Below are 26,211 nucleotides of genomic sequence, written 5' to 3' on the forward strand. Positions count from 1 at the left end.
ATTATACTTTTCCTCCGCTTATCTATGGAATCTACAGTATCTATACCTAGAACTTATACCCGCACCAAATAGTGCGAGCTGTTTCAACCACATCGCATTCGCTGGCTGAATTGACACCAGCTCAAAATAAGCAACTCGAACTCGAACTTGGTTGGATCGGCTGAATGAACGCCAAATAAGCTGCTAAACGACGAGATGCAGCATGCACTCGTCCAAGCCATGCAAGATGAACATGATGCAATATTGCTCTCAACCTATGAAACTCTTTATTTTCAAGGTTTTCCACCGCTCAAACTTAAATCACTCCGATACTCCAATCTCCGATCGTCGTTCATTCAAAAGCAAGCCAATATTCATTCATTTAAATCATCCAATCAGCTGTTGGACGCGACATCGTCAATCGTCATGCTTGCTGTGTATTCGCTCTCTTCTCATCCCGTTGGTTCTCTCCTTCCATATATTTTTTAAGAGAGTTTCTCTCTCACATACGCTAAACTATCACGCAAGCTGCTTACAACGATGTGGCTTCTAAACATTCACCCACGACACCGCCAAACCCCATCCAGTCACCGGGCACCAGGTCAGGCAGTCGTCATTCGATTTACGTTCCTCGCTCGAAGTAGAAGCAGACGGCATAGCAGAAAAGTAGAAGAGCATCATTACCGTCATCATCATTGAATCAACTCTCAACCGAGAAAGTGCATCTGTGTTTAATCAAAAACAATCAACATACCAGGAAACTGACGTACAGGTAAACAATAGTATGGTCTGATTTTCACGCTACAATAGGGCATTAGAAACAAGATTGTCTATGAAATTTCTCATGTTCAAACAAAGATGACGTGTTTCGCTTTTTGTTGTCACTATTTTTTTTAGCAACAGCGAGCTGTGCAAAGTCATTGAACATCATTGGAGGATGAACAAGAATGGACCCATCTTGGCAGCTTCGCCGGCCAGGAGTAGCGCTTCTGCAAATATTAACCTGTTTCAGGAAATCGTGATTCGCCTGATGCTCTTCGGCTTGTACGTGTAAGTATTGAGACTGTTTTTTGTTTGCGTTCGCATGTTTTTTTTTTCTATGAGATTGACGCACCACCTTCTCGTGGGGTGTCTGATGATGGTCTGCCGGCAAGCGTGAAGCTGCGTAGTTCATCTATTGTACTTAAGTCGAGGTCGACTGGGTATCAGTATTTATCACAAAAAATCAAATATTTAATTTGTTGTGCCGGGCCAGACCGTGCAGGAGGCTGACTAGTTTTAACAAGTACCATAAAACAGGGTGAAGTTGATTGAAGTGAAGTTCAATTTTAGTTTCTCTTCTATCTTGTTATAAGATAGATTTGTTTAGTATTTCATTAGGTAGTTTAAAGTAGTACCTAGAAATGTTATGGTTAGACAAATATTCAGGTTTATCGGTAAAAAGTGATCAACTTCCCCTCGATTTACGGTTCGCAAACTTTTAAGTGCGATGATACATCGATGAGCTTATTTTGTGTGCGAAATAATCGGAGGAAGGGTGCGAGTTTTAGAACAATACTTCTCTATGTGTGATTTCCAGACATGACATGAGCGTGCACTTTTTACAGTAAACATCAAAGAGAATAGTTATCCAACGGACAAACGGGAGGCAATAATTGTTTATCGTTTTGTAGAAGTGAAGTAGGTACATGTTGGTTGGGAAATTGATTAATATAACTATTGATTGTTATGAGTAGCATTAGTTGAGTGGTAGGTTGGGGATTTTACTCACCATAAAATATTAGTTAAATTATAAATAAAAACACTTACCGTGTTCAGACTACAAAGGTATAACATGTTATAATAATTATCGATAGAAAATGTCATCAAGATTAGTCTTATAACATGTTATAAGTGCTCAGTCTGACCAGTGTGTAAGAGAACATAGGACGTATTTAAATATACTTCATTCTTAAACATAAAGTTTTAATTAAATGGAATAATCATAATAGCAAGACAGAGCAAGCCTTTTCCGTTTAAATCCACTTATTACATGTGTATCCATGACAGATATGCGTGTTTTGTCTAGACAGTATGCAGACGTCATCAGTGTAAGCTTTTATTTGCGATAAATCGACGGTTGAAGTCTTTGTTTACAAAAACAGTTTCGTCCCAATGAAATGTTTCCATCGAATTGATGATGATGCACAAGCTGTTTCATGCACAGAATGGGACAAAAAAGCTGATCCTTTGGATGATCGATTACTTCTCGGTTGATCGAACCTAATTTTTAATCGATTCCCTTATACGTCTCGATTTGACTGATAATTACCGATCAATCAACATTGCAATTATTGCAATTATCGCAAGAGCCAAAAGTAGCTAACTAAGTTCGCTAGATTTGCCTGTATAGAGGTTGAGTAAAACTTACCTCATATCGTATAGTATTTGAATACAGCTTGAGGCGTTTACGTGTCAGAAAATGTTTCTTCGGAGCACAGCATCATCGAAAGTCCTGTGCATACAACACGGTGAAGAAATTGCATCAAAGTGTACTGCATTCTCTTTTATCGCGACTATTTTACGTGATTTAATTTTACGAGGTACGCGATTCACTTGAAATTACCTGATTTCAAATATGACATCCTGCAAATTAAAAATAATGCACAAAGCTAGTAGAATATTGTCTTAAGTTTTATGAGATAAATGTTCAATTTCTACTTAGGAGTTAAGTCAACTGTAGACAAAAAGCGTGCCTAAACTCTCTTATAGATGCTAAACGGGTTAAGCCTAGAGGCTCAATTTCGAGACGGTCTAACGGGCTTTGTCTAAAGGTGTTAATAGGTTTTGTTTTGCCGTAGGACTATGTCTGTGATTTCTATATGGGGGTACACTTTGTGAAAACCAAAAATGGAACATGTAACAAAATTATGAAAGATTTAGAACGTTAATAACTCAGCTGCCCCTGGACGAATTTCAATAACTTTATCACCAATCGATCAGAAATATTTCTACGCATTTGCTATGTTGTCACTTTTGAAAATAGTACAAATGTGCACTTGTTGCTATGATAATTAAAATTATCACCGATTGCCTGCGAAAAGTGATTTCCCTGACACAGTTTTCAAAGTTGAATTTCATCCGGTCTCACCAAACGGTGTTTATTCAATCACCGCGTGGTGAGCGGTGGTGTTCTTGAGTACACAATGAAAGGCTCCCCGCAAGCAGCTAGTTAACAAGGCTGCTCACAACCGCTGATCGAATTCAGTTCCAATCTCCGTGTGTGATAGTGTCCTGTCATCGGCATCAGCAGCAGCAGTGCTTTCGGCGCGTGGCTTTGAACATTGTTCTTCACCAGTACACAACGAAAGGCTGCCTGCAAGCAGCGAGCTGTAGCCCACATGAGCATCCATAGAAGGAGGAAGAAGCCGCACCCCTATTGATCGGAATCAGTAGCTCTTCGTGAGTCGCTGTGGGCCATCTATGCCAACCGCGTCAACCTAAAGAGTATAAACAGAGAGGACCCTGCTCAAATTCCTATTCATACACAAAACATAAGCTTCTGCTGCAGTTAACAAATAATATTTATTATATAAGTACACGTTGTGCTACGTCACCATTGCGTACAACCATGTACAACCCCATAGGGCTGTCCCTTGTAGTTTTTACCTTATGGATCCATTCCTAATGGATCGATTTCAGATTCAGAAATAAACTTCAGATAACACAAGAGGCTTCATGGGTTGACATCCAAACAATTTAGTACTCAATTCCGGATGATCTATGGCTTGTAAAGTCCATTCCAGATACCTTACAGTCTAAACTAGGTGACTTTATGGGTCAACTTCAAACACGTCTTGTGTCATCTCCATAGGCCTATCAAGAGCCACATGTGAAAAGGACATACAAGCATTTTGTAAACAAACCTTTGTAGGCCCTTTTCTCGCCAACAGAGGGACGCCGGCACAAACCAACAGGAAAGCTTCCCCTACCAGGTGATGTTGATGGATTGGGTTGGGCATAAGACGGTTTGTTTACAAAAAGCTTGTATGCCCTTTTCACATGTTGTTCTTGCTATTAGGCAAAATAAGAATCCTTGTGATTCAACTTAAAAGGTCCAGTGACAGTGTGTACTGCATTCTCTCCACTTTGGAGACCTTAAGGTTAACTTCCTGCTTCTGAACTTCGATTCGGCAACTACAAGTTTATGATTCAGCTTCATTTGACCACTTTGTCAAGCAGTTTTGGCGTGACTTTCTACCAGCGATTTCACAAAACTGGACCAACTAATTTCTATTTTTTTATGAAACGCACAAATGTTGGCTACTTTTCTCGAGGTTCTAGAAGAAAAAATCTCAAAATAATGTTTTATTTCAAAGTTCGAGTGGTAGTAAACGTCATTTTAGCTGCTCGAATGAAGTGGTTGTTTGCCTTAAAACAGTTAGCTGTTTTTTTTTTTTTTTTTCATTATTAGAGTGACTTTTAGCCACTGACTGGTTTAGTTAGCTAAGTGTGGCATTATTGACCAATATTGATAGCTTACCCATTTCAGGATAGGGTGCTGATAAGCCCTAATACCAACAATCAATACGAAACTAGCGATTTTAAATTGGCTCACTACTTGACTAGCCTATTGGTCCCAAGCAAATCAATTAACGTACCGCATTCTAGTCGAAATTCTAGTTATACACAATGTTTGTTTTGATTCGCTATGAAAGTTTTACAGATCATATAAGGGGTTCGTGGATTTTCCTATGTTTCGAGGGGTGCATCGATTAGCTTGGGACCGAAGATAGTACCAGAGCTGAGCCAAAAAGTTGAGGACGTTTCTTCGGGACCTACTAGTAGACTGATGCAAAATTTGACATTTTCGCTCCACAGTGCTTAAACGGTTACAAATTGGGTCCTGCTTAGCTTCCCAAAATTTGAACTACTTTAGTAAGAAACTGACTTGGCACAAACCATTTCAATTTTATATGGGAATTTCTATGGGAAAACTTATGTTTTTGTTCATATCTATCTAACAATTCACCACATCACTATGCTTTTAAAAATAATAGCAGAGATTGTAGAAAAAAATTTCAGCTACTACTTTGTTCAAAACTACTTTTTAATCAAATGTAAGGAACAAAAGTTATTAATGATTCAAGTCACTGATGTCTTATGATTATGCCTGTTCAGCAGGCAACATTGGTGTTTCTGGTGCGAAGAATAGAGCACAAATATCATGGCTACTATGTCACACTGCAGAATACAGTGTTGCCCACAATACAGTTGCTTAATCTTGCCATAAGATTATCAATCTCTGAAACAATTAATAACTATTTAATTTGACATTTGGCTGAAAAACGCAATTCAGCAAAGTTGTAGCTTAGAAAATTTCCCGTAAGAATAGTTATAGAAATTTTTGAAAAAGCAATATGGAAAATGGGTAGAAGACAATGAACAAAAAGTTTGGCTTTCCCAAAGTAACTTCCATTCCAAAGATTCTTGAATTTCCATAAAGTTCTGCAGATCTATCAGAAATTCTTTGAAATTCACCAAAGCTCTACAGAATATCTGAAAATATTTTAACTACGCTGAAGTTTTAAAAATTTATCTGAAGAATTACGAATTTCTCTGAAGTTGTGTAAATCTATATATATAAAAGTGGATGTATGTTTGTATGTTTGTATGTTTGTATGTTTGTATGTATGTTCCAGCATAACTCTGGAACGCATGGACCGATTTCTACCAAACTTGGCATACGTATTCCTCACTTTAAGAAGATGGTTATAGGGTGATTGGGAAGACGGGGGGTCCGAAGATTAAGCCGAGGGGCTATCAAAAGTATAGTGTGCTTCGATTTTTTTTGCATTTTTGGTACCTTTACACCACATGTAAAATGTTACAAGACATGAAAAATGTTGCACGACACGAAAAATGTTGCACGACATAAAAATGTTTCACGACATAAAAATGTTGCACGACATACAAATTGTTGCGCGACACGAAAAATGTTGCACGACATGAAAAATGTTGCGAGTATGAAATATTTTGAATGACCTGAAAAATGTTGCGTAACATGAAGAATGTTGCACGACATGAAAAATGTTGCGCAACACGAAAAATGTTGCACGACATCAAAAATGTTGCACGATATGGAAAATGTTGCACGATACGAAAAATGTTGTACGACATGAAAAATTATGCATGACATGAAAACTGTGCGCAACACGAAAAATATTGCGCAACAAGAAAAATGTTGCACGACATGAAAAATTTGCACGACCTGAAAAATGTTGCGCAACAAGAAAAATGTTGAACGACACGAAAAATGTTGCGCGACACGAAAAATTTTGCACGACATGAAAAATGTTGCATGACACGAAAAATGTTGCACTACATGAAAAATGTTGCACGACAAGAAAAATGTTGCACGACATGAAAAATGTTGCACGACATGAAAAATGTTGCACGACATGAGAAATGTTGCGCGACAAGAAAAATGTTGCACGACCTGAAAAATGTTGCGCAACAAGAAAAATGTTTAACGACCTGAAAAATGTTGCGCAACAAGAAAATTGTTGCACGAAAAATATGAAAAATATTGTGCGACACGAAAAATGTTGCGCGACATGAAAAATGTTGCGCGACACGAAAAATGTTGCATGACATGAAAAATGTTGCGCGACACGAAAAATTTTGTAAGACACGAAAATGTTGCGTGATACGAGAATGTTGTGTGACATGAAAAATGGATATGCACGAAATGAATAATGTTGCATGATATGGAAAATGTTGCACGATTTGAAAAATGTTGCACGATATGAAAAATGTTGCGTGATATGAAAAATGTTGCGTGATATGAAAAATGTTGCGTGACATGAAAAATGTTTGGTGACATGAAAAATTTGCATGACATGAAAAACTTACGTGACATGATAAATGTTGCGCGACGCAGAAAATGTTCGTGTTGAAACAAATGTTGCGCAACATGAATCAAACGCGACTTTTAAAATGTGTTACAAAACAAAAATATTGCACGACCTGCAAATTGTAGTACGATAAGAAAAATGTTGCACTGCCTAAAAAAACTTTCACCTCTATTCTGGTTTTCGAACGAATCGAATCCGTCTTACAAAAAATTTTTTTTTTTTTGTATGTCGAATCCGATTTGTTGAAAAACCAGAATAGAGGTGTTTATGTGTTATGAAAAATGTTGTGCAGCATGAAAAATGTTGCATGACATGAAAACTGTAACACGACTTGAAAAATGCTTCGCGACATAAAAAATGTGGCATTTCGAACGAAATGATGAATGTTGCACGTTGTATACATGAAAAATTGTGAACGACATAAAAAAACAACATTCAAAATGTTGCGCAATAGAGATAATGTTGCCCAACATGAAATGATGCATGAAATAAAAAATGCTGCGTGACATGAAAAATGTTGCACGATATGAAAAATGTAGCACGAAAGTAAAAATGCTGCGCAGCATAACAAATGCTAAGCTACGTTAATAGTTGTACTACATAAAAATGTTTCGTGACATAGAAAATGTTGTTTGTCATGAAAAATGTTGCACGACATGGAAAATGATGCACGACATGGAAAATGGTGCAAGGCATGAAAATGTTGCAGGATACGACAGTTTTTTTCAAAATATAGAAAACATTGCATGACATGAAAAATATAACGCAACTTTAAAAATGTTGCATGATATGACAATTGTTACACGACACGAAACATGTTGCGTGAAATGAAAAATATTTCACAACATGGAAATTATTTCACGACATAAGAATGATTAACGACACAACAAATGTTGCGTGAGAAAAAAAAGTTGCACGACATTAAAAATAATAAACGGCATGAAACATGTTGCGAAATATTGAAAATGTTGCACGACGTAAAAATGTTGCATGACAGAACAAATTTAAACTTAATGAAATTTTTTGTATGACACCAAAAATGTTGCGTGACAATGAATATGTTGAAAAATGTTGCGCGATCGGGGTATGTTGAACGGCAAAAGGAATGTTGCACGCCATGGAAAATGTTGCATGACATGAAAAATGTTGCACGAAACGACTTATTTCGCGTGAAATAATAAAAACTCGGTTGCTCGGAATGAGAAATATTGCTCAACATGTAAAATGTCATATGACATGGAAAATGTTGCACGACACAATAAATGTTGCGTAAAATGAAAAATTTTGCACGACACGAAAAAGTTGCACACCACCAATAATATACCGTGAAAAATGCACTGAAAATATGTTGAACGATTGAAAAATGTGCGAATTTTTTTTATCCATAGGGGACGGTAGTTTTATTGTGACCCTCCAAAAGGTAGAGGCCATAAAGGTGCTAAGTTTAAAGTTGTACTATATAGAGGAGTTTTCTATGTTTCACTTTGAAGCGAAACAGATTAATTTTTTTTTTCATCATTTATTTATTTATGTCGGAAAGAAAATGTCCTTTCTCAAATCCAAATACAAGATGCTGGAATGAATTTAAAGATCGGCGGTCATGTGACGTCAAAAGCGCCCCTGAATCCATGCCATTTGATAATCTATCATTGGCAGATGGACACTTTCCGTTATCCAAAATATTTCAAATACCCTACAATCTGGGTATTTTCGGAAAGGAGGTGACGTGTACAGGCCAGAAATCGATTTAAATTTAAATCTAGAGAGGTTTCACTCAGTCTTTTAGTATAGCCCTAGGTTAATGATACTTCTCTCGATTTTCCTCATATTCGAAAAGTAAACGGTATTCTCTGTTGGGTTAAATGGGTTAAAGAGACGGGCATGCGTTTATTAAAAGCCTCTCTTTAAAGCTTCTTTTTTCTAATAATCCTTGAAAAATGCTCTTCTACTGGGTAGCCCTCAGATTTACTGTTATGCCCGTGTTTTTTTATAGTCAGAGGAGCGTAGCGACAGATATGCAGTTACTATAAGCTTCTTTCCTCCATTAACCTTTGAAAAACGTTTGTCTACTGCTTTGCTCTCTGATTTATTGTCCTTCCCGTGTTTTTTTAGTCAGAGAAGTATAGCAACGAACATTCGTTTACTAAAAGGTACTTAAAGCTTCGGTCTTCGATGTACGTTAATTCGCTGTTTTTTGCAGGTTTTTAGCATTTAGCTATTCGTACTTTTCAGCTTTTTGTGCTGTTCAGGCTTCTGTGCTGTTCAGCCTTTCTTGATTCAGCGAGAGATCCCTCTTCGATTTGATGTGTTCATTTTTGTTCTATTTACGTCAAACAAATCGGCTGCTCTTTTATTCACCGTGAAGATGATTTTCCTCAGCTCAGTCCACCGAGCAAATTTTAAATTGAGTACTACAAGATGACGTCACGCATGAAGTCTTTGACAGTTTAGTGGTAAAATTCACCGGACTTAGAATTTTTTTCGAAAAAATATTTTTGATGTTTCGAGTTTTCATTTAAAAAATAACGAGGAAATAGGCGATGAAAAGAAAAATTATTGAAAAAATCCACTTAACAAAATATCGGCTAAGTCTATGTAAACAGTACCACCAAACTGTCAAAATTTGAGATTAGCCGCCGACGGTGCAGTACCTAATAACATGAAACACTTGAGTATCCGTCGATAATTTTGAAATCACGTATAGGTAAGGACATAGATACGGTTCAGTTGTGTTGGGGGCCGTTCACGTATAATGTAACGTGAAATATTTCACTTTCCATACAAAATGAAATGTTTCACCATACAAAATGAAATATTTCGCGTTACGTAATATTTGAACGGGTCCTTGTGTGTGAATCCGATAATTAGCTTATTTGATATTTGATGCGTTTGCTTATAGAGAACTAATAACAGCAAGATTCGTAATAACAGCAAGCTACAAAAGATACTAGAAGCATGTAATTTATTGATTCCTTTACAATTAACAAAGATGATAAAGTCTCGCAGTTGCTAATTAATTTAACTAGCATGATTCGTATTGCTTGCGACTAAGAGGATAGGATTTTTTTAGTCAGAACATGAACTTAAGGAAATATGGAATCCCGAGCAAAGCCGGGTACACTCAGCTAGTACTTAATAAAGATCGGCGAACTTTCCCGAAGTTCTGTGAGTATTGTTGAACTTTTGAATTTTTTTTCTAAAAACGTACGAACTGTCTGGCGACTTCTCTGAAGTTCTTCAGATCTATCTATTTCCAACTTCCGTGGAATTCTGCAAAATCTTGGACTTTTGAACTTCACTGCGATTTGTTTTTGGAATTGAGGTACTTTTCTGACATTTTGCGAATTTTTCTGAAGATCTCACATTTTTCTGAAACTGTGAAGCTTTCTGAAAAATTCCTGCAAATATCTTTAATGTTCTGTAAAGTTGTCTGAAGGACCTTAGTTCTATCATAGAGGTAACTCTAAGACCAGAAGGTCCCGAAGAAACGAGCTCATCTCTTTGGCACAGCTCTGGTACTATCTTCGGTCCCAAGCTAATCGATGCACCCCTCGAAACATAGGAAAATCCACGAACCCCTCATTTTATCTGTCAAGCTTTCATAGCGAATCAAAATAAACATAGTGTAGTACTAGCATTTCGACTAGAATGGGGTACGTTAATCGATTTGCTTGGGACTAATAGGCTAGTCAAGTAGTGAGCCAATTTAAAATCGTTAGTTTCGTATTGATTGTTGGTTCTATTCTCAAGATCTACAAAAAAAACCTTAAGGCTCAATAAATTTCTCAGTAGATCTGCAAACTTCTCTGAAATTTTGTAAATTCCTCTGCAGGCTCTCGGGCTACTCTGAAGATCTGAAAATTTCTCTGAAGATCTTCTCAATTACCTTAAGTTCTCAAAAATTTCTGAAAATATTTGAGCTTCCTTTAAGTTTAAAATGTCTCTCTCAAGATCTACAAATTTCCCTGAAATCGTATAAATATTTTTTTAATCGCCGATCTTCTCTAAAGTTGTACACATTTTACTGAAGATCTATGACCATTCTTGTGATTTTTTCAGAAGTTTTGTAATTTTTTCAAAGTTCTGTAGCTTTGTTCTGAAGATCTACGAACTTTTCTGATGTTGAATAATTTTTCAGTAGATCTCAAAACTTCTGTGAAATACTTTATATTTAACTGTAGATTCTTGGACTTGTCTGAAGATATGCGAATTTCCCTGAAGATTTGCAAAATTTCGCTCATATTTTTATAAATTTGTGATTTTTTTTTATGAATTTCTGTTAATTTCTTTTGATTTTTGTAAAATTTGCTGAAGTGTTGCAGTTTTGTTCTTAAGATCTCCGAACCTCTCTGAAGCTCTAAAAAAATTCCTGACCTGCTGTTTGACATGCTTATTCTTATACAATACATGCTTCGTATTATATAAAAACTGCTTTGTTGACCATGTCAAGATCAAAGCTATTACGGCATCTTTCGGCCAATCACACTGGAAAATAAAAAAATCAGTCAAACCATACACATGACATTATTGAATAGTGGAATCGGTTTACCTTCCCTAACAAAAAATGCGGCTATTTTGCTGGATGAGTCGAATGAAAATTATTCGAGCAGATAAAATGACGTTTACTACCACTCGAACTTTGAAATAAAACATTATTTTGAGATTTTTTCTTCTAGAACCTCGAGAAAAGTAGCCAACATTTGTGCGTTTCATAAAAAAATAGAAATTAGTTGGTCCAGTTTTGTGAAATCGCTGGTAGAAAGTCACGTCAAAACTGCTTGACAAAGTGGTCAATTCTATACCTGTCAAAAATAAAACTGCAACACGATCAGCGCAACGCACAGTTCTAAAAGATGTTTGTAATCATCATGTTCCATAAACTTTACTATTCTCTATGAAGTTCTCCGTTTTTTTTGTGAAGCTCTTCGAAACATCTTTAAATACATCCAAAGAAATTTGAAACAGAGTTCCATTCGTGTTTCAAACTCGCTCAGAAATAAAACAGAATAGTCGAGCAGTTGCAAATCTGGTGCAAAATAGTGTTCGAATAATGAAACTGCAACTCAGCATTGCGAGAGATGCGTTTCTGTTCTAGTTTCAAATTGAAACAGTCCATATAAAATACAAAAACGGAAATCAAATTGTAACCTAAAATTTACCCTTTGAAAATAGCATAACATATTTTGAAACATCTCATTTTCTACTAGAACCCGACATTGGTTTTGATTGTCGTCAAAGTTGAATTCGCTGTCTGAGGTAGGTATTATAAAATTTCTGGTCTAAGCGAGAAATGAAATCAACTCATTCGCGAAACGATACACTTGAATATCTAACTCCACTCAATGCACCAAGGCATTCCCGTGAAAGGTCTCTTTTGCTCTAACTTATGTGTCCATTATACCAAACACCTCTAATCCATTGGGGCTAATAAACATCAAATGAACTTTTTAGAGCAACTTTTTTTCCCTTTCCCTTCTCACCAACAGCTACTTCGAGGTGCAGGAACCCTTCGTCCGGTTGATCCATCCGGAGGAATGGTGGCTCTACAAAAATCCCATCACTCCGAGCTATGTTCCACTGTCCTTGCTGTACCCGACGGTGTTTGGCCTGGTTGGTGTGGTCATCATCGGGTACTACATTCGCAGTCGGGACTTCCACGATTTCAAGTGCGCCTGGTTGGGCTTCTCTTTGGCCTGCACCCTAAATGGAGCCATAACCGACGTCATCAAGGTGGCAGTCGGCCGACCGAGGCCGGACTTTTTCTACCGTTGCTTTCCGAATGGATTGGTGAATGCGGATATGGTGTGCACCGGGGATTCCGTTACGGTTAAAGATGGACTCAAGAGCTTTCCCAGTGGGCATTCTTCATGTAAGTTGTATGCGGTCGGTATGGTTTTTTGATAAATTTTTAATGTTTCAATTTGAATTCCAGTTGCATTCGCGGCTCTAGGCTTCCTGGCGTGGTACCTGATTGCCAAGCTCCATGCTTTCACCGAACGAGGCAGGGGTCAATCGTGGCGCTTGCTGGTGGGAATTTTCCCTCTGTTTGCGGCGTTGTTGGTAGCCATCAGTCGTACCTGTGACTATCATCATCATTGGCAGGACGTGACGATGGGTTCGCTGATCGGTCTATCCGTAGGCTATCTCAGCTATCGGCTATATTACCCGGCGGTGGATTCGCGATTTTGCTATCTCCCGTATTGCGGCGAGGTGGCATCACCCAGCTCGAATAGGAAACCCGTTTTCAAAACGGAGGAACTGACAAACGAAATCGAATCGGATACAAAAATGTTACTAGAAGACGAAGACAAGGATAGCAAATGAGCGTAATCCGGCAGGATTGTTCTCTTTAATCTATTTTTAGAAGAATGTAAATCTGTGGTACTCTTTCCTTGAAACTTTCATTGTGATATGAGAGCTTAGGTGTTATTTAAAAAATCTGATATCATATAGGTAAAACAAAACAAGATTAAAATCCATAATCCGCATCGCAGAGCAGCGTGGCCGAGCCACCTCTGCTATCATTCGTAACGTCTGGCATATTTGTAGCATCCGGCAATATACAGTGGGAAGTTTTACTCATCTCTAACTTTGAACTTCATTTGTACGATATCACCTAGTCCACATTCGACAAGGTCTCCGTGTTTGACTGGACCTGCTCCGGCCGGTGTGCCCGTCAGAATCAAATCATTCTCCTCCAGCGTCATGTACTTCGACGCGTAGGCTATCAGTTCGGGAATCTGGTAAAGATAGAGTTTGTGCATGGATGATTTAAACAGTTAAAGTGTGCTTCACAATTCAAAATTCAACGTCAAAGGCAAACATAAAGTTGAACTATTGTTTTGCACACGGTAGATGAATTAACGCGCGGCTCACCGTAAATATCAAATTACAAGTCCTATCGTCCTGTTTCAGCTGATCGTTGACCTTGCACCACACCCGCACATCGTTCGGATTGCCTAGCTCTTCCGGGGCAATAAGTCTGCTCACCGGCGTGGACGTGTCGAACCCCTTACCTAGGCACCAGGGAAGTCCTTTGGGCCGAGCGTCCAAAATAAAGTCCATACCGGTCATATCCAGTGCCAGACAGTACCCTGACACGTAGTTCATCGCCTGATCGGGGCTGACATTGCTGCACTTCTTGCCGATAACAACTCCCAATTCGGCTTCGTAGTTGATGGCACCGAACACCTTGGGGACCTGCACAAAAAACACTACACCCAGTTTAATGTGTTCAATACGAATAACGAACCACTCTGGCGGCAATGACCTTGATGGTGTCCTCTTCGGTCGAAATGAGCGACGAAATCGGTTTGAAGAATATCACTGGATTGTCCGGTTTGGCAGCATTCGACAGGCGTAGGATCTCTCTGCAATGTGGCATCAAATTAGCAGAGTCATTCCGAATCTTCAATTACTTATATACCATTTACTTACTTGTAATTTACGCCAGCCCCAATGATTTTACGCGTGGATATGAAAAAGTTTTGGGACATTGTTTTCGCACAGATTGAAGCCAGAGTCACAACCTAATAGTACATTCGACACGAATATCACTGACTGGTATGGGCTCGCCTGGCTGCTAGTGACTAGACAGTACCTAACTGCATATGGCTGGATTATTAACAACTGGTTGCGAAGGCAATCTGCTACATATGTACTCTTGTTCAGCAAAGAGGCACTAGAGGTACTTATCACAATCGGCAATAGCAGGCAAAAAATACGCAATCAAGTCCAACCCGAATCTGACGTCACTGATTTGTTTCTCCCATGGAGCTAAGCGGTTCACTCTCATCTCCTAGTACCTAGTAAATATGTTTGCGTTATCATTCATGAAAATGTACCAACCAAGACCAAGCGAACAAAATATTCCATTCTTTGCATTCTTCGTAAAGAGGACTGAGAGGAGAAAATATTAGTCTCTCGTTGGAGAGTCAGGTGCTTGGTCGAAGCGGTCGAAGCTTGAAATTAGTAGCACAATGGGTCGTATACTACCTATTCGGCCTATAATCGCATATCAGTCCCATATGAATTTTCATCAATTTTGAGATAACAACCTTATCCACTATCGATTGGCATCTACTTTCATATTATGTGATAAAACCGAGGAGAAAACTAAGTACTTTGATCATGAAAAATGTGAAAACAACATCAGGCCAGTTTGTCCCATCGAGCAAAATAATCGAATATCAGTCCCATCCTGACTCTAATACCCTGGACAGACTATGGTTTATATCATGTAATATAGGCTGTCTTGCAATGAGCACTCATACATAGGATTTCCAGTGAAAACTAGATGTATGAGTGCTCATTGTAAGATAGCTTATATTACATGATATAAGCCATAGTCTGTCCAGGGTATAAAACGATGTACAGACTGGAGAGTTATAACATAGAGGTAACTCTAAGACAAGAAGGTCCCGAAATAACGTGCTCAACTCTGGTACTCTCTTCGGTCCCAAGCTAATCGATTCACCCCTCGAAACATAGGAAAATCCACTAATCCCTCATTTTATCTGTCAAACTTTCATAGCGAATCAAAACAAACATTGCATAGTGTGTGGGTGCAAAGAGCACCCAATGCTTCTCCGTACAGTGTGCTGAACATTCAGAACTATCGCAGGGACTCGTAGTCAGCCATGATGAGCGTTGCGAGGACAACGAACTGGACACTGCATTCTCGTGTCATTCAATCACCAACCACCGTGGAGGTAAGCCGTGCGCAGATTCCGGCAGATTCCTTTCCAGCTGATGGTCAGTTATCCACACATAGTACTAGAATTTCGACTAGAATGGGATACGTTAATCGTTTGCTTGGAACCAATAGGCTAGTCAAGTAGTGAGCCAATTTTAAATCTTTAGTTTCCACCGGTTGGTACAGCCCAACAAACAATTTTAGCTGCAGACTAGATTATACAGGCAAATATTAGCTGTATAATAGTACGTTCAGACTACAGAGTTATAACATAGAGGTAACTCTAAGACCACTGGGTCCCGAAGAAAATCATTATTATTTTTGGCTCACTCAGTACCAGAACAACGCTCCCAAGCAGTCCCAAGCTATTTCACTCACCCCTGCATGTTCTGCATGAATCCACACACCCCTGATGTTATCTGTAAAACTTCCCGAATAGAAATTTACATTAGCCCAACGTTTGATTTTGATGTCTACATCAGCATCGAAATCAAATGTATGCCTGATGTCAAACATTAGGAAACATTATGATTTAGTTGTATTTAAGCAACGTAACATGGTGTATACATCAGAAATTTTGGAACAAAATTTTGCCATTCTAATGTCGGTCTGACGTCAAAAATTTCAATCTATTAACATTAGAACCAAACGTTTTAAGGATGTTTTCAGATGTACAAAACGTTAGAACTAAACGTTGTTCGGATGTTTTCAAATGTAAACGTTTTCTGATGTGTTCTAATGTAGATGAAACAAACGTTTTTGGATGTTTTCAGATGTAAAAAACGTTAGAACTAAACGTTTTTCGGATGTTTTTATATGTAAACGTTTTCTGATGTTTTCTAATGTAGAGGCTTCCTGATGTTAGAATCAAACGTTTTTCGGTTGTTTTCGGATGTAAAAAACGGTAGAACTAAACGTTGTTCGGATGTTTTTATATGTAAATGTATTCTGATGTTTTCTAACGTAGATGCCTCCCGATGCTGGAACCAAACTTTTTTTGGATGTTTTCGGATGTACACAACGTTAGAACTAAACGTTGTTCGGATGTTTTCAATTGTACTTCGTGTTTGATGTTCTCTGATGTTTTCAGATGTACAAAACGTTTAAAGTAAACGTTGTTTGAATGTTTTCAAATGTAGATGTTTACTAATGTTTTTAGATATACAAAACACTAGAATCTTACTTTTCAAATGCTTTCAATTATATTTACAACACATTAGAATTAGAAACATGATCGTGTAAACACTACACACGATTGTTGTTAGATTACATCATAAAAATGCGTACATAACAGTCAATGCTGAAGCTCCCGTTTCCCACCAGTCAGTTAACTGACCTTAGCTAACCTAATATCATTGCGGCAGCTCTCTATGCGGCAGGGGAACTATGCCATTAGCGCGCTAAGAGTTGTTAGACCACTGACATAGGCGCCAATTTGTAGGTGACGAGGCACTTGGTGACATTACAGCGAGCTTGACGATTTTTGCAGCATTTTTTTTAGCAAACTACCAGTTAAGGTGTGTAGTGTTTACAAGATCTTGTTTCTAGCTCTAATGCTTTGTACAATTGAAAGTATTGAAAAAGTTAATTCTCATGTTTTGCACAACCGAAACCATCAGAAAACATAAAATTGTACAAAAAAAAGTCATCCATTCTGGTAGACTACACACTAATGGAGTCAGTACGGTTTTACTGAGTTTTTGAATTGCGGAACTGTTCGGTAAAAGTTTAAAAATCTGTGGAAAATTTATTAATGAGAAAGTTTGTTCTGAACTTGTACATACTTAGTTCTGTTAACCCCATTTAACGATAGAAAATAAAGTTGGTCGTTTTCATTGATTCCTTACGGATAACGGTCATTTGAATTTTTACCGACTTTTTCAGCAATTCAAAAACCCAGTAAAAAAATACTGACTCCTGTAAAAAAAATCTTAGTGTGTATCTCTTAAATGCATAAAGAATAGCCATTGCTTAAGCTCCCGTTTCCCACCAGTCAGTTAACTGACCTTAGCTAACCTAATATCATTGTGGCAACTCTCTATGCGGCAGGGGAACTATGCCATTAGCGCGCTAAGAGTTGTTAGACCACTGACATAGACGCCTATTCGTGGGTGACGAGGCACTTGGTGACATTACAGCGAGCTTGGCGATTGTTATAGCATTTTTGAGTGAACTACCAGACAATCATGACAATGTGATCGCTGCGCCTCCAGATCTCCCTTTAAATCGACTCACTGTGCCAATTTGTCAATAATGCATGACATTTTTGACGGGGTTGCTGGCTTGTTTGGTCCACTGTTCGGATATACAAGTGGCAAGCCTTCCCCTTCACGGATCGCTCCAAAAATTGCTGCAAACGAACTGCAAATATATAATAAACAAAATTATTGTACATGAAAAATATGACAATGGACAATGCTCGAGGAGCACTGGGAGTTTTCGAACGACGCGTGCTTAGGACCATCTTTGGCAGAGGGTATAAGAAAATGGTGAATGGAGTAGAAGAATCTAGATAGAGCTGGAATTAGGGCGTAACAGCCTTTGTAAACAATGACTTCTCTTGTTGATTTCTCGGAATTCAAGACACGCCTACAAAAACCAACATATCCATCGGGCAGTAGAAGTCTTTCTCTAATCGATGGTGATGTGGATTCGCCTTGGAGAGCCATGACATCCGCGAAATCATCGAGAGAAGTCATTGATTACAAAAGCTGTTACGCCCTAGTTCCAGCTCTATTTAGGAATGAACCACGAACTGGCGTAACTTTATGGCGAACCCAATATCCAGAAAGTCGCTAAAATTGGAAGGGTACAATGGACGGGACACGTTGTAAGAATGCCGGACAACAATCCCGCAAAAATGGTGTTTTCCTCAAATCCGGCCGGTACAAGACGCAGAAAAGCACAGCGTGCTATGTGGTTAGACCAAGTGGAGTAAGATGTAGGAAGTGTGGGACGTTCGAGAAATTGGAGACAAGCAGCCAGGGACCGAGCTAGTTGGCGCAACTTGTTATACAGGTTAGGTTCCGAGGGACGTCGGATCAGCAAAAGTAAAGTAAGTATACAGACAAACAGACATAACACTCGCAAGATGTTCATCGAACAAGCATTTATCGGTCAATTTAAAAGTATATTAGTTGGTAGTACCGCCACCTGTGGCGCGCATAGTCAATTCCCTTGCGTTTGACGTTTCCACACTACCGTCATCTGTTCAGCGTACTACCCACCACATTGTACTCAACAGAGGGCGGTAATGTTTTAACGACGATGTTTTACAGTGAGAAATATTCAATGTGTTATGTCTGTTTGTCTGTGGTAAGTATCTTATACGTTGGCTAAATTGTTATCCAAACTGCCTAAAAGTTCGAAGAATAGTTATTAGATAGTACAGAATTCTAAATTGGCATCATTTATGAAAAATTTACATTAGAATTCTTAAATCTCAGTCTTTCCCTGATTGCGAACCACACTTTAAATTTTATATAAACTTGCGACCCATCTTGTGTACCATCATAAGGCTTGATGAAACTTATTCCGCCCGGAAACATGTTTTTTTCGGAATTATGAAGTCATTATAGGGTTAACTACCCCATTTTCGGCCTATTAAGCACAACCCGCACTTAGTCCTTCTTTATCTAGCGTAGTTTAGCACCAAACGGAATGTTATTATTACTGATGGCTTCCAAATTTATTTACCTTTCCGTATGTACCGTAAGATTTGATAAAGAGAAACCAATCGTTGAGATATTGTCAAAAGTCTAACACTGCTTCTTGACACCAAACTCGGCCTACGGATTCTAAACTCGTCCTAGCGCATTGAAACGCCAATGAATTCACTTCGGCCTATCGGATGAAGATTAAACATTGTAATAATCATTGTATGTAGTCTACACTGGCTTGACGAAATGGAAATAAAGAATAAAGAATGAAGATAAAAATTGATTCGGTCGGAGCGCTTCTTTTGTTTTTGGGAATAATGGGTGCAAACCTTCATATCACGTGTTCTCATTGACTTCGTTCCGTAGCTTATTAACTAACGTATCGTACCAAATGCATAATTGAATTGACGAACTCTGAAATAATGGATTTCTATTGAAGTTTTCTGCTCGATAGGCCCAAAACGGGTGATTAGGCCGAAGTAGTTCTCTACCCTACGTTATTATGACATTTTGTATTTTTATGTTACAAGAGGACGTTGCAAAGGATGAGTTTGACGTATGAAACCTGTGCATTTAGTTTTCAGAGAGTCGCAATCAGCGAATTATTCATTAAATCACTTATGGCTGTAAGCTCCAATCGGTATTATCCTCGGATTATATCCCGATCAAGAATGTCCGGCTGCTTTGATGTCGACATAAGAGTTATTCAACACGATGCTATGCAAACAATTCGCAGATCATCCAAACAGGGACGGTATTAAAAGTTAATCCGAGTTGGAGCTTACCGCCATTATTGCGGCTCTCTGAATCCAATATTAATAGGTTGAAAAAATGGTTTAAAAATGGAACCTAAATCCAAAATTTCATAAATTTTGGTTCACATGAACTATGATAAATCAGTGTTATTACATTTGCAAACATCACCATTTTAGCGGCCCTCGCCATAGAGCGAACTGTCATTCAAAAGGATATTAATGTCATCTAATGCAATTTATCGACAATTTAAATCTTGGTTTACAAATCGAGATGAATGTCTACACTCATAAAATTCGACACATTTTTATTGGCAAATTTCCATGTAAAATTCCATATGATTATCATGTGTCCACACATCAACAGAATCCACTCAGAAGTACACATGAAATTTATGAGTCAAATTAAGAGAATGTGTGATTACACATGAATTTTATGTTTATACATAAGAACTATGTATCCGACACATATATATCATTTGTTTATCACATTGCAAAAATTCATGTGTGGGACACATAAAAATAATCATTGAATTTTTATTAGTGTATGGGAACGATAAAAATATATTTGTGCTCAGAAAACGAAGCTCGTTCAGATGATGTATAAAAATTTGTTTGTTTTTCGAAATTATACAACCCAATTCCAGGGTTTCCACACGAAACGATAACTAATGGATACGTATTCGGTTTCCCCATAGGGATACGTCATCGGTTTCCCCATCAGGATACGTATTCGGTTTCCCCATCAGGATCCGTATTCGGTTTCCCCATCGGGATTCGTATTCGGTTTCCCCATCAGGATCCGTATTCGGTTTCCCCATCAGGATTCGTATTCGGTTTCCCCATCGGGATCCGTATTCGGTTTCCCCATCGGGATCCGTCTACGGAATCCCCATCGGGATCCGTATTCGGTTTCCCCATTGGGACCCGTATTCGGTTTTCCCATCGGGATCCGTATTCGGTTTTCCCATCGGGATCCGTATTCGGTTTTCCCATCGGGATCCGTATTCGGTTTCCCCATCGGGATCCGTATTCGGTTTCCCCATCGGGATCCGTATTCGGTTTCCCCGTCGGGATCCGTCTACGGAATCCCCATCGGGATCCGTATTCGGTTTCCCCATTGGGACCCGTATTCGGTTTTCCCATCGGGATCCGTATTCGGTTTCCCCATCGGGATCCGTATTCGGTTTCCCCGTCGGGATCCGTCTACGGAATCCCCATCGGGATCCGTATTCGGTTTCCCCATCGGGATCCGTATTCGGTTTCCCCATCGGGATCCGTATTCGGTTTTCCCATCGGGATCCATATTCGGTTTCCCCATCGGGATCCGTATTCGGTTTTCCCATCGGGATCCGTATTCGGTTTTCCCATCGGGATCCGTATTCGGTTTCCCCATCGGGATCCGTCTACGGAATCCCCATCGGGATCCGTATTCGGTTTCCCCATTGGGACCCGTATTCGGTTTTCCCATCGGGATCCGTATTCGGTTTCCCCATCGGGATCCGTCTACGGAATCCCCATCGGGCTCCGTTTACGGAACCCGTCATCGGGCTTGTAGCTTTTAGTAAATACATTGACTCACCTGCAAAGAGATCTGGCTGCAAACTCCCCGCCCGGAATCCAGCTTCGGATTCCCTACCGGGATTCGGCTGGGACTGGTACCGGTACACTTTCCTAAAAAAAAACATAATTACATTACATTAAATTAATAAATTCACATTTACTTACCAGAAAAACATTGCATCGCCACCAAAACTCGCGACGGACACATTATTGGCACTTTCCCGGGCTAATTCGTAAACAAATCAAACTTTTCCCACTGCGAAAAAAAACTGTACACGGCCAATGAGATCAACGCAAATTTGAGTACAGTGTACTCAATATCGAAAAAAGTGCAGGATGAGTAAATTTGCCGCATGTTTTCCTGTGGAAAACCTCAAAAATCTGCCCTAAAATAAGGAAAATTTACGAGAATCCAGAGAATCCAATCTTTGCTTTTCTCATATTCGGAACATGAGGGAAATTAATTCAAAACTGAGTTCCTGCACGTTTTGCGATTTATGAGTGAACTAACCTCAAATTTGGGTCGTTCTCATTCGCCGTGTAGTGCTGACTCAGGCAGGACAAAACAAACTTTGCATGCGGCGAGAGACCGAGGGACAACAATTTACATCGTGATGAAGCTTGATTCTAATGTAACGTTAGGTTCTGTTGTCATTGGATGTATTCTGATGTTTTATGCGTGCAACAAATTACATCGTGATGATGTTTGATTCTAATGTAACGTGAGGTTCTGTTGTCATTGAATGTATTCTGATGTTTTATGCGTGCAACAAATTACATCGTGATGAAGTTTGATTCTAATGTAACGTTAGGTTCTGTTGTCATTGGATGTATTCTGATGTTTTATGCGTGCAACAAATTACATCGTGATGATGTTTGATTCTAATGTAACGTTAGGGTCTGTTGTCATTGGATGTATTCTGATGTTTTATGCGTGCAACAAATTACATCGTGATGATGTTTGATTCTAATGTAACGTTAGGTTCTGTTGTCATTGGATGTATTCTGATGTCAAATTTTACATCGTCAAGACGTTTGATTCTGATGTAACGTTTGAGGCTAATGTATTTTTATGTACTTGGACGTCACACTGAAGTCTGAATACATTAAGGTTACAGCAATACACGTTAAAATTTAATGTATTGAAGATGTCTGCTGATGTTTCCTACATTACAATTTCTATTCGGGTTTCATAGCGAATCAAAACAAACATAGTGTAGTAATAGAATTTCAACTAGAATAGGGTACGTTAATCGTTTGCTTGGGACCAATAGGCTACTAAAGTGGTGAGCCAATTTAAAATCGTAAGTTTCGTATTGATTGTTGGTTATAACATGTTATAACCCGAATAGAAATTGTAATGTAGGAAACATCAGCAGACATCTTCAATACATTAAATTTTAACGTATATTGCTGTACCCTTAATGTATTCAGACTTCAGTGTGACGTCCAAGTACATAAAAATACATTAGCCTCAAACGTTACATCAGAATCAAACGTCTTGACGATGTAAAATTTGACATCAGAATACATCCAACGACAACAGAACCTAACGTTACATTAGAATCAAACTTCATCACGATGTAATTTGTTGCACGCATAAAACATCAGAATACATCCAATGACAACAGAACCTAACGTTACATTAGAATCAAACTTCATCACGATGTAATTTGTTGCACGCATAAAACATCAGAATACATCCAATGACATCAGAACCTAACGTTACATCAGAATCAAACTTCATCACGATGTAATTTGTTGCACGCATAAAACATCAGAATACATCCAATGACAACAGAACCTAACGTTACATTAGAATCAAACTTCATTACGATGTAATTTTTTGCACGCATAAAACATCAGAATACATCAAATGACAACAGAACCAAACGTTACATTAGAATCAAACTTCATCACGATGTAAATTGTTGCACGCATAAAACATTAGAATACATCATATGACACAACAATAAAAAGTGGCTTGCAGTGCAGTGATGCCTCCTATGCATAGTTTTGTGACATTATCAATTGCAAATAAAATTGAACTCTTTAGAAGAGTGGAAACGCTAATAAAAGTGCACTTAGACGTTGTATCGTCTTGACGCCTTCTGCGCACTTATTCTTCATTCACCAAGGAATAGGTATGTGCGATGAAGACACAACAACAATTTAACGTTAAAACGGCACTTTTATTAGTGTTTCCGCATTCATAATCTCATAAATGTGCCCAATGCGCGATCCTCGACGCAATCCTCGACGCAATCATATAAAATAGCACATTGCGATTACAAGGTAGAGCTTACCACCATTAACTCTTGCACGACTGACATAGCCTCAAATCACTGAAAGAAGTTTTGGCATGCCCTGTGGGCAATGTTTATTTGTATGTAAAACAATGCCCTGGTGACGTTACAGTGCAAGAGTTAATTAGTGTTTTAATTGATTATTATCGTTTCAATTGAAAACCGATTTTACTCTTGTTCTGTACGTTAAACATAACGTCGGCCATAGTGTGCTGTACACGCTAACTTGAAAGTACCCATTAATGGTTGAAAAAGACCCATTTTGAAGAAAAGTGGCTTAACTCATTAAATGAGTAAATTTTTTACCCATTAATGAGTATCTGTTACCCATTAATGAGTAATTGTTAATCATTAATGGGTAACAGATACTCATTAATGGGTAAAATTGTTTAATCATCAATGAGTTAAACAACTTTTCTTCAAAATGGGTCTTTTTTTACTCATTAATGAGTACTTTCAAGTTAGCGTGTATACCGCATCCGTGTACACGGTTAGAAAAAAGTACCCAAAAGTAAGTTCTTTTCACTCATCTCGGCACTATAGTGCAGGAACCCAAAAATAGGTAAAGCGGGTCAAAGTAGTTTTCATTTACTTGTGTGCAATTCGTATGGAATTTTCCACTAGCTTTCAACGCAAAAGTAAGTTAGTTGTACCCAACAGTAGGTAAATATTATTATACTCAACGTTGGGTTCCCACACGTTACTACCCCTGTTGGGTGGTTTTGCTCCTCCGTTTTTGACAACATTAGAAGGAGAAAAGGAGACAAACTAGTCAAAAGTAGGTAAAAGTGAACTGGCCGTTGGGTACTTTTTTCTTACCGTGTACGAATACAGCACCCCACACGAATAAAGCCCTATACAGTAAAAGTATGGACGACTGACACCACAAAACTGAAAAAAGCTGTTCCAATCGAGAAAGCGGTGCATTTTGACGGTTCGATTGGAACAACTTTTGACAGACGTCCATACTTTTACTGTAGGGCTTTACACACGAATTGCCGGCGACAAAGTGACGTCATTTGACATTGGGCGACTTAAAGACTGACGTTTTTAAATTGGTGTATTTTTTTTTGTCGTGCGCTCAGCCATCTTGTCTGGTTTGTTTATAAACAAACTAGACAAGATGGCTGAGTGCACGGAGCGCACCGCAAATTCCTTCACCCGAGCCGCGAAGGAAATTAGCAACTTTAACAGTAAGTATTCAAATATTTGTTATATTTAGTGTTATTATTTGTAATTTAAAAAATTGATGCGTTGCATTAGTTATCTCATCCGGATTTCTCAAGCGGGTCAATTTTGATGTAATTATTTTCAAAAATTGATCCGGTTGAGATAAGCATCCTTGCTGATGCAACGCATCAACAAGGATGTTTAACTCATCCGGATTCCTCCAGCGGATCAATTTTGAAAAATAATTACAAATTCTAATAATTGGATCTGTTTCCAAAATTTTGATTATTTTGTAATTGTTTTTTTTTTCAGCCGGCTGCTTCCAATAATTCCGGAGGTGTTCGGAAATTGAATAGAGGTAAGCTGAGGTAAGTATTGAACAGTTTGTTATTAAGTGTAATTTTTTTAATTGATCCGCTGGATGAATCTGACTGAGTTAAGCATCCTTATTGTAAGGATGTTTAACTCATCAGGATTCCTCCAGTGGATCAATTTTGAAAAATAATTACAAAATTCTAACAAACATCCAAAATTTTGATTAATTTGTATTTTTTTTTCAGCCGGCTGCTTCCAATAATTCCGGATAAAGGGACGGGTACGGAAATTGAATAGAGGTAGGTGTTAAACAGTTTGTTATTAAGTGTAATTATTTTTAAAAATTGATCCGCTGGAGGAATCTGACTTAGTTAAGCATCCTTACTGATGCAACGCATCAATAAGGATGTTTAACTCATCCGGATTCCTCCAGCGGATCAATTTTGATGTCTTTTTTTTCCAAAAATTGATCCGCTGGAGGAATCCGACGGATTTCATTGACTGATGCAAAGCATCAACAAGGATGATTAACTCATCCGGATTCCTCCAACGGATCAATTTTGATGTTACTATTTTTCAAAATTGATCCGCTGGAGGAATCCGGCTGAGTTAAGCATCCTTGCTGATGCAACGCATCAACAAGGATGTTTAACTCATCCGGATTCCTCCAGCGGATCAATTTTGAAAAATAATTACAAATTCTAACAAACAGATCCAAAATTTTGATTATTTTGTAATTGTTTTTTTTTTTCAGCCGGCTGCTTCCAATAATTCCGGAGGTGTTCGGGAATAGAGGTAAGTATTGAACAATTTGTTATTAAGTGTAATTATTTTTTTTTAATTGACCGCTGGAGGAATCTGGCTGAGTTAAGCATC

The 26,211-nt window shown here is 38.4% G+C and overlaps 2 protein-coding genes and 1 long non-coding RNA gene across 3 annotated transcripts; 2 read left to right on the plus strand and 1 right to left on the minus strand.

Moving 5' to 3' along the window:
* The first annotated feature begins 589 nt into the window (after window positions 1–589).
* Window positions 590–13,291, plus strand: LOC135704226 (phospholipid phosphatase 5). The gene is made up of 4 exons (XM_065225701.1): window positions 590–751; window positions 877–1,029; window positions 12,362–12,744; window positions 12,808–13,291. Exons 2-4 carry the CDS (start codon window positions 917–919, stop codon window positions 13,197–13,199), a joined length of 888 nt encoding a protein of 295 aa, XP_065081773.1. The 5' UTR covers window positions 590–751; window positions 877–916; the 3' UTR covers window positions 13,200–13,291.
* Window positions 13,292–13,349: 58 nt separating this feature from the next.
* LOC135704231 (acylpyruvase FAHD1, mitochondrial) lies at window positions 13,350–14,482 on the minus strand. Its single transcript, XM_065225707.1, has 4 exons — window positions 14,313–14,482; window positions 14,146–14,245; window positions 13,752–14,075; window positions 13,350–13,615 (listed from the first exon to the last, which is right to left on the minus strand). Exons 1-4 carry the CDS (start codon window positions 14,369–14,371, stop codon window positions 13,451–13,453), a joined length of 648 nt encoding a protein of 215 aa, XP_065081779.1. The 5' UTR covers window positions 14,372–14,482; the 3' UTR covers window positions 13,350–13,450.
* Window positions 14,483–24,885: 10,403 nt separating this feature from the next.
* LOC135704146 (uncharacterized) lies at window positions 24,886–25,605 on the plus strand. Its single transcript, XR_010517777.1, has 3 exons — window positions 24,886–25,043; window positions 25,333–25,388; window positions 25,581–25,605. It is a non-coding gene; the product is annotated as an uncharacterized LOC135704146 (long non-coding RNA).
* Window positions 25,606–26,211: the final 606 nt, after the last annotated feature.

The sequence above is a fragment of the Ochlerotatus camptorhynchus genome, unplaced genomic scaffold, assembly GCF_037179485.1.
Source record: "Ochlerotatus camptorhynchus isolate MF236.1 unplaced genomic scaffold, CSIRO-AGI_Acam_v1.1 ptg000232l, whole genome shotgun sequence".
In the NCBI taxonomy this organism is placed as follows: domain Eukaryota; kingdom Metazoa; phylum Arthropoda; class Insecta; order Diptera; family Culicidae; genus Ochlerotatus; species Ochlerotatus camptorhynchus.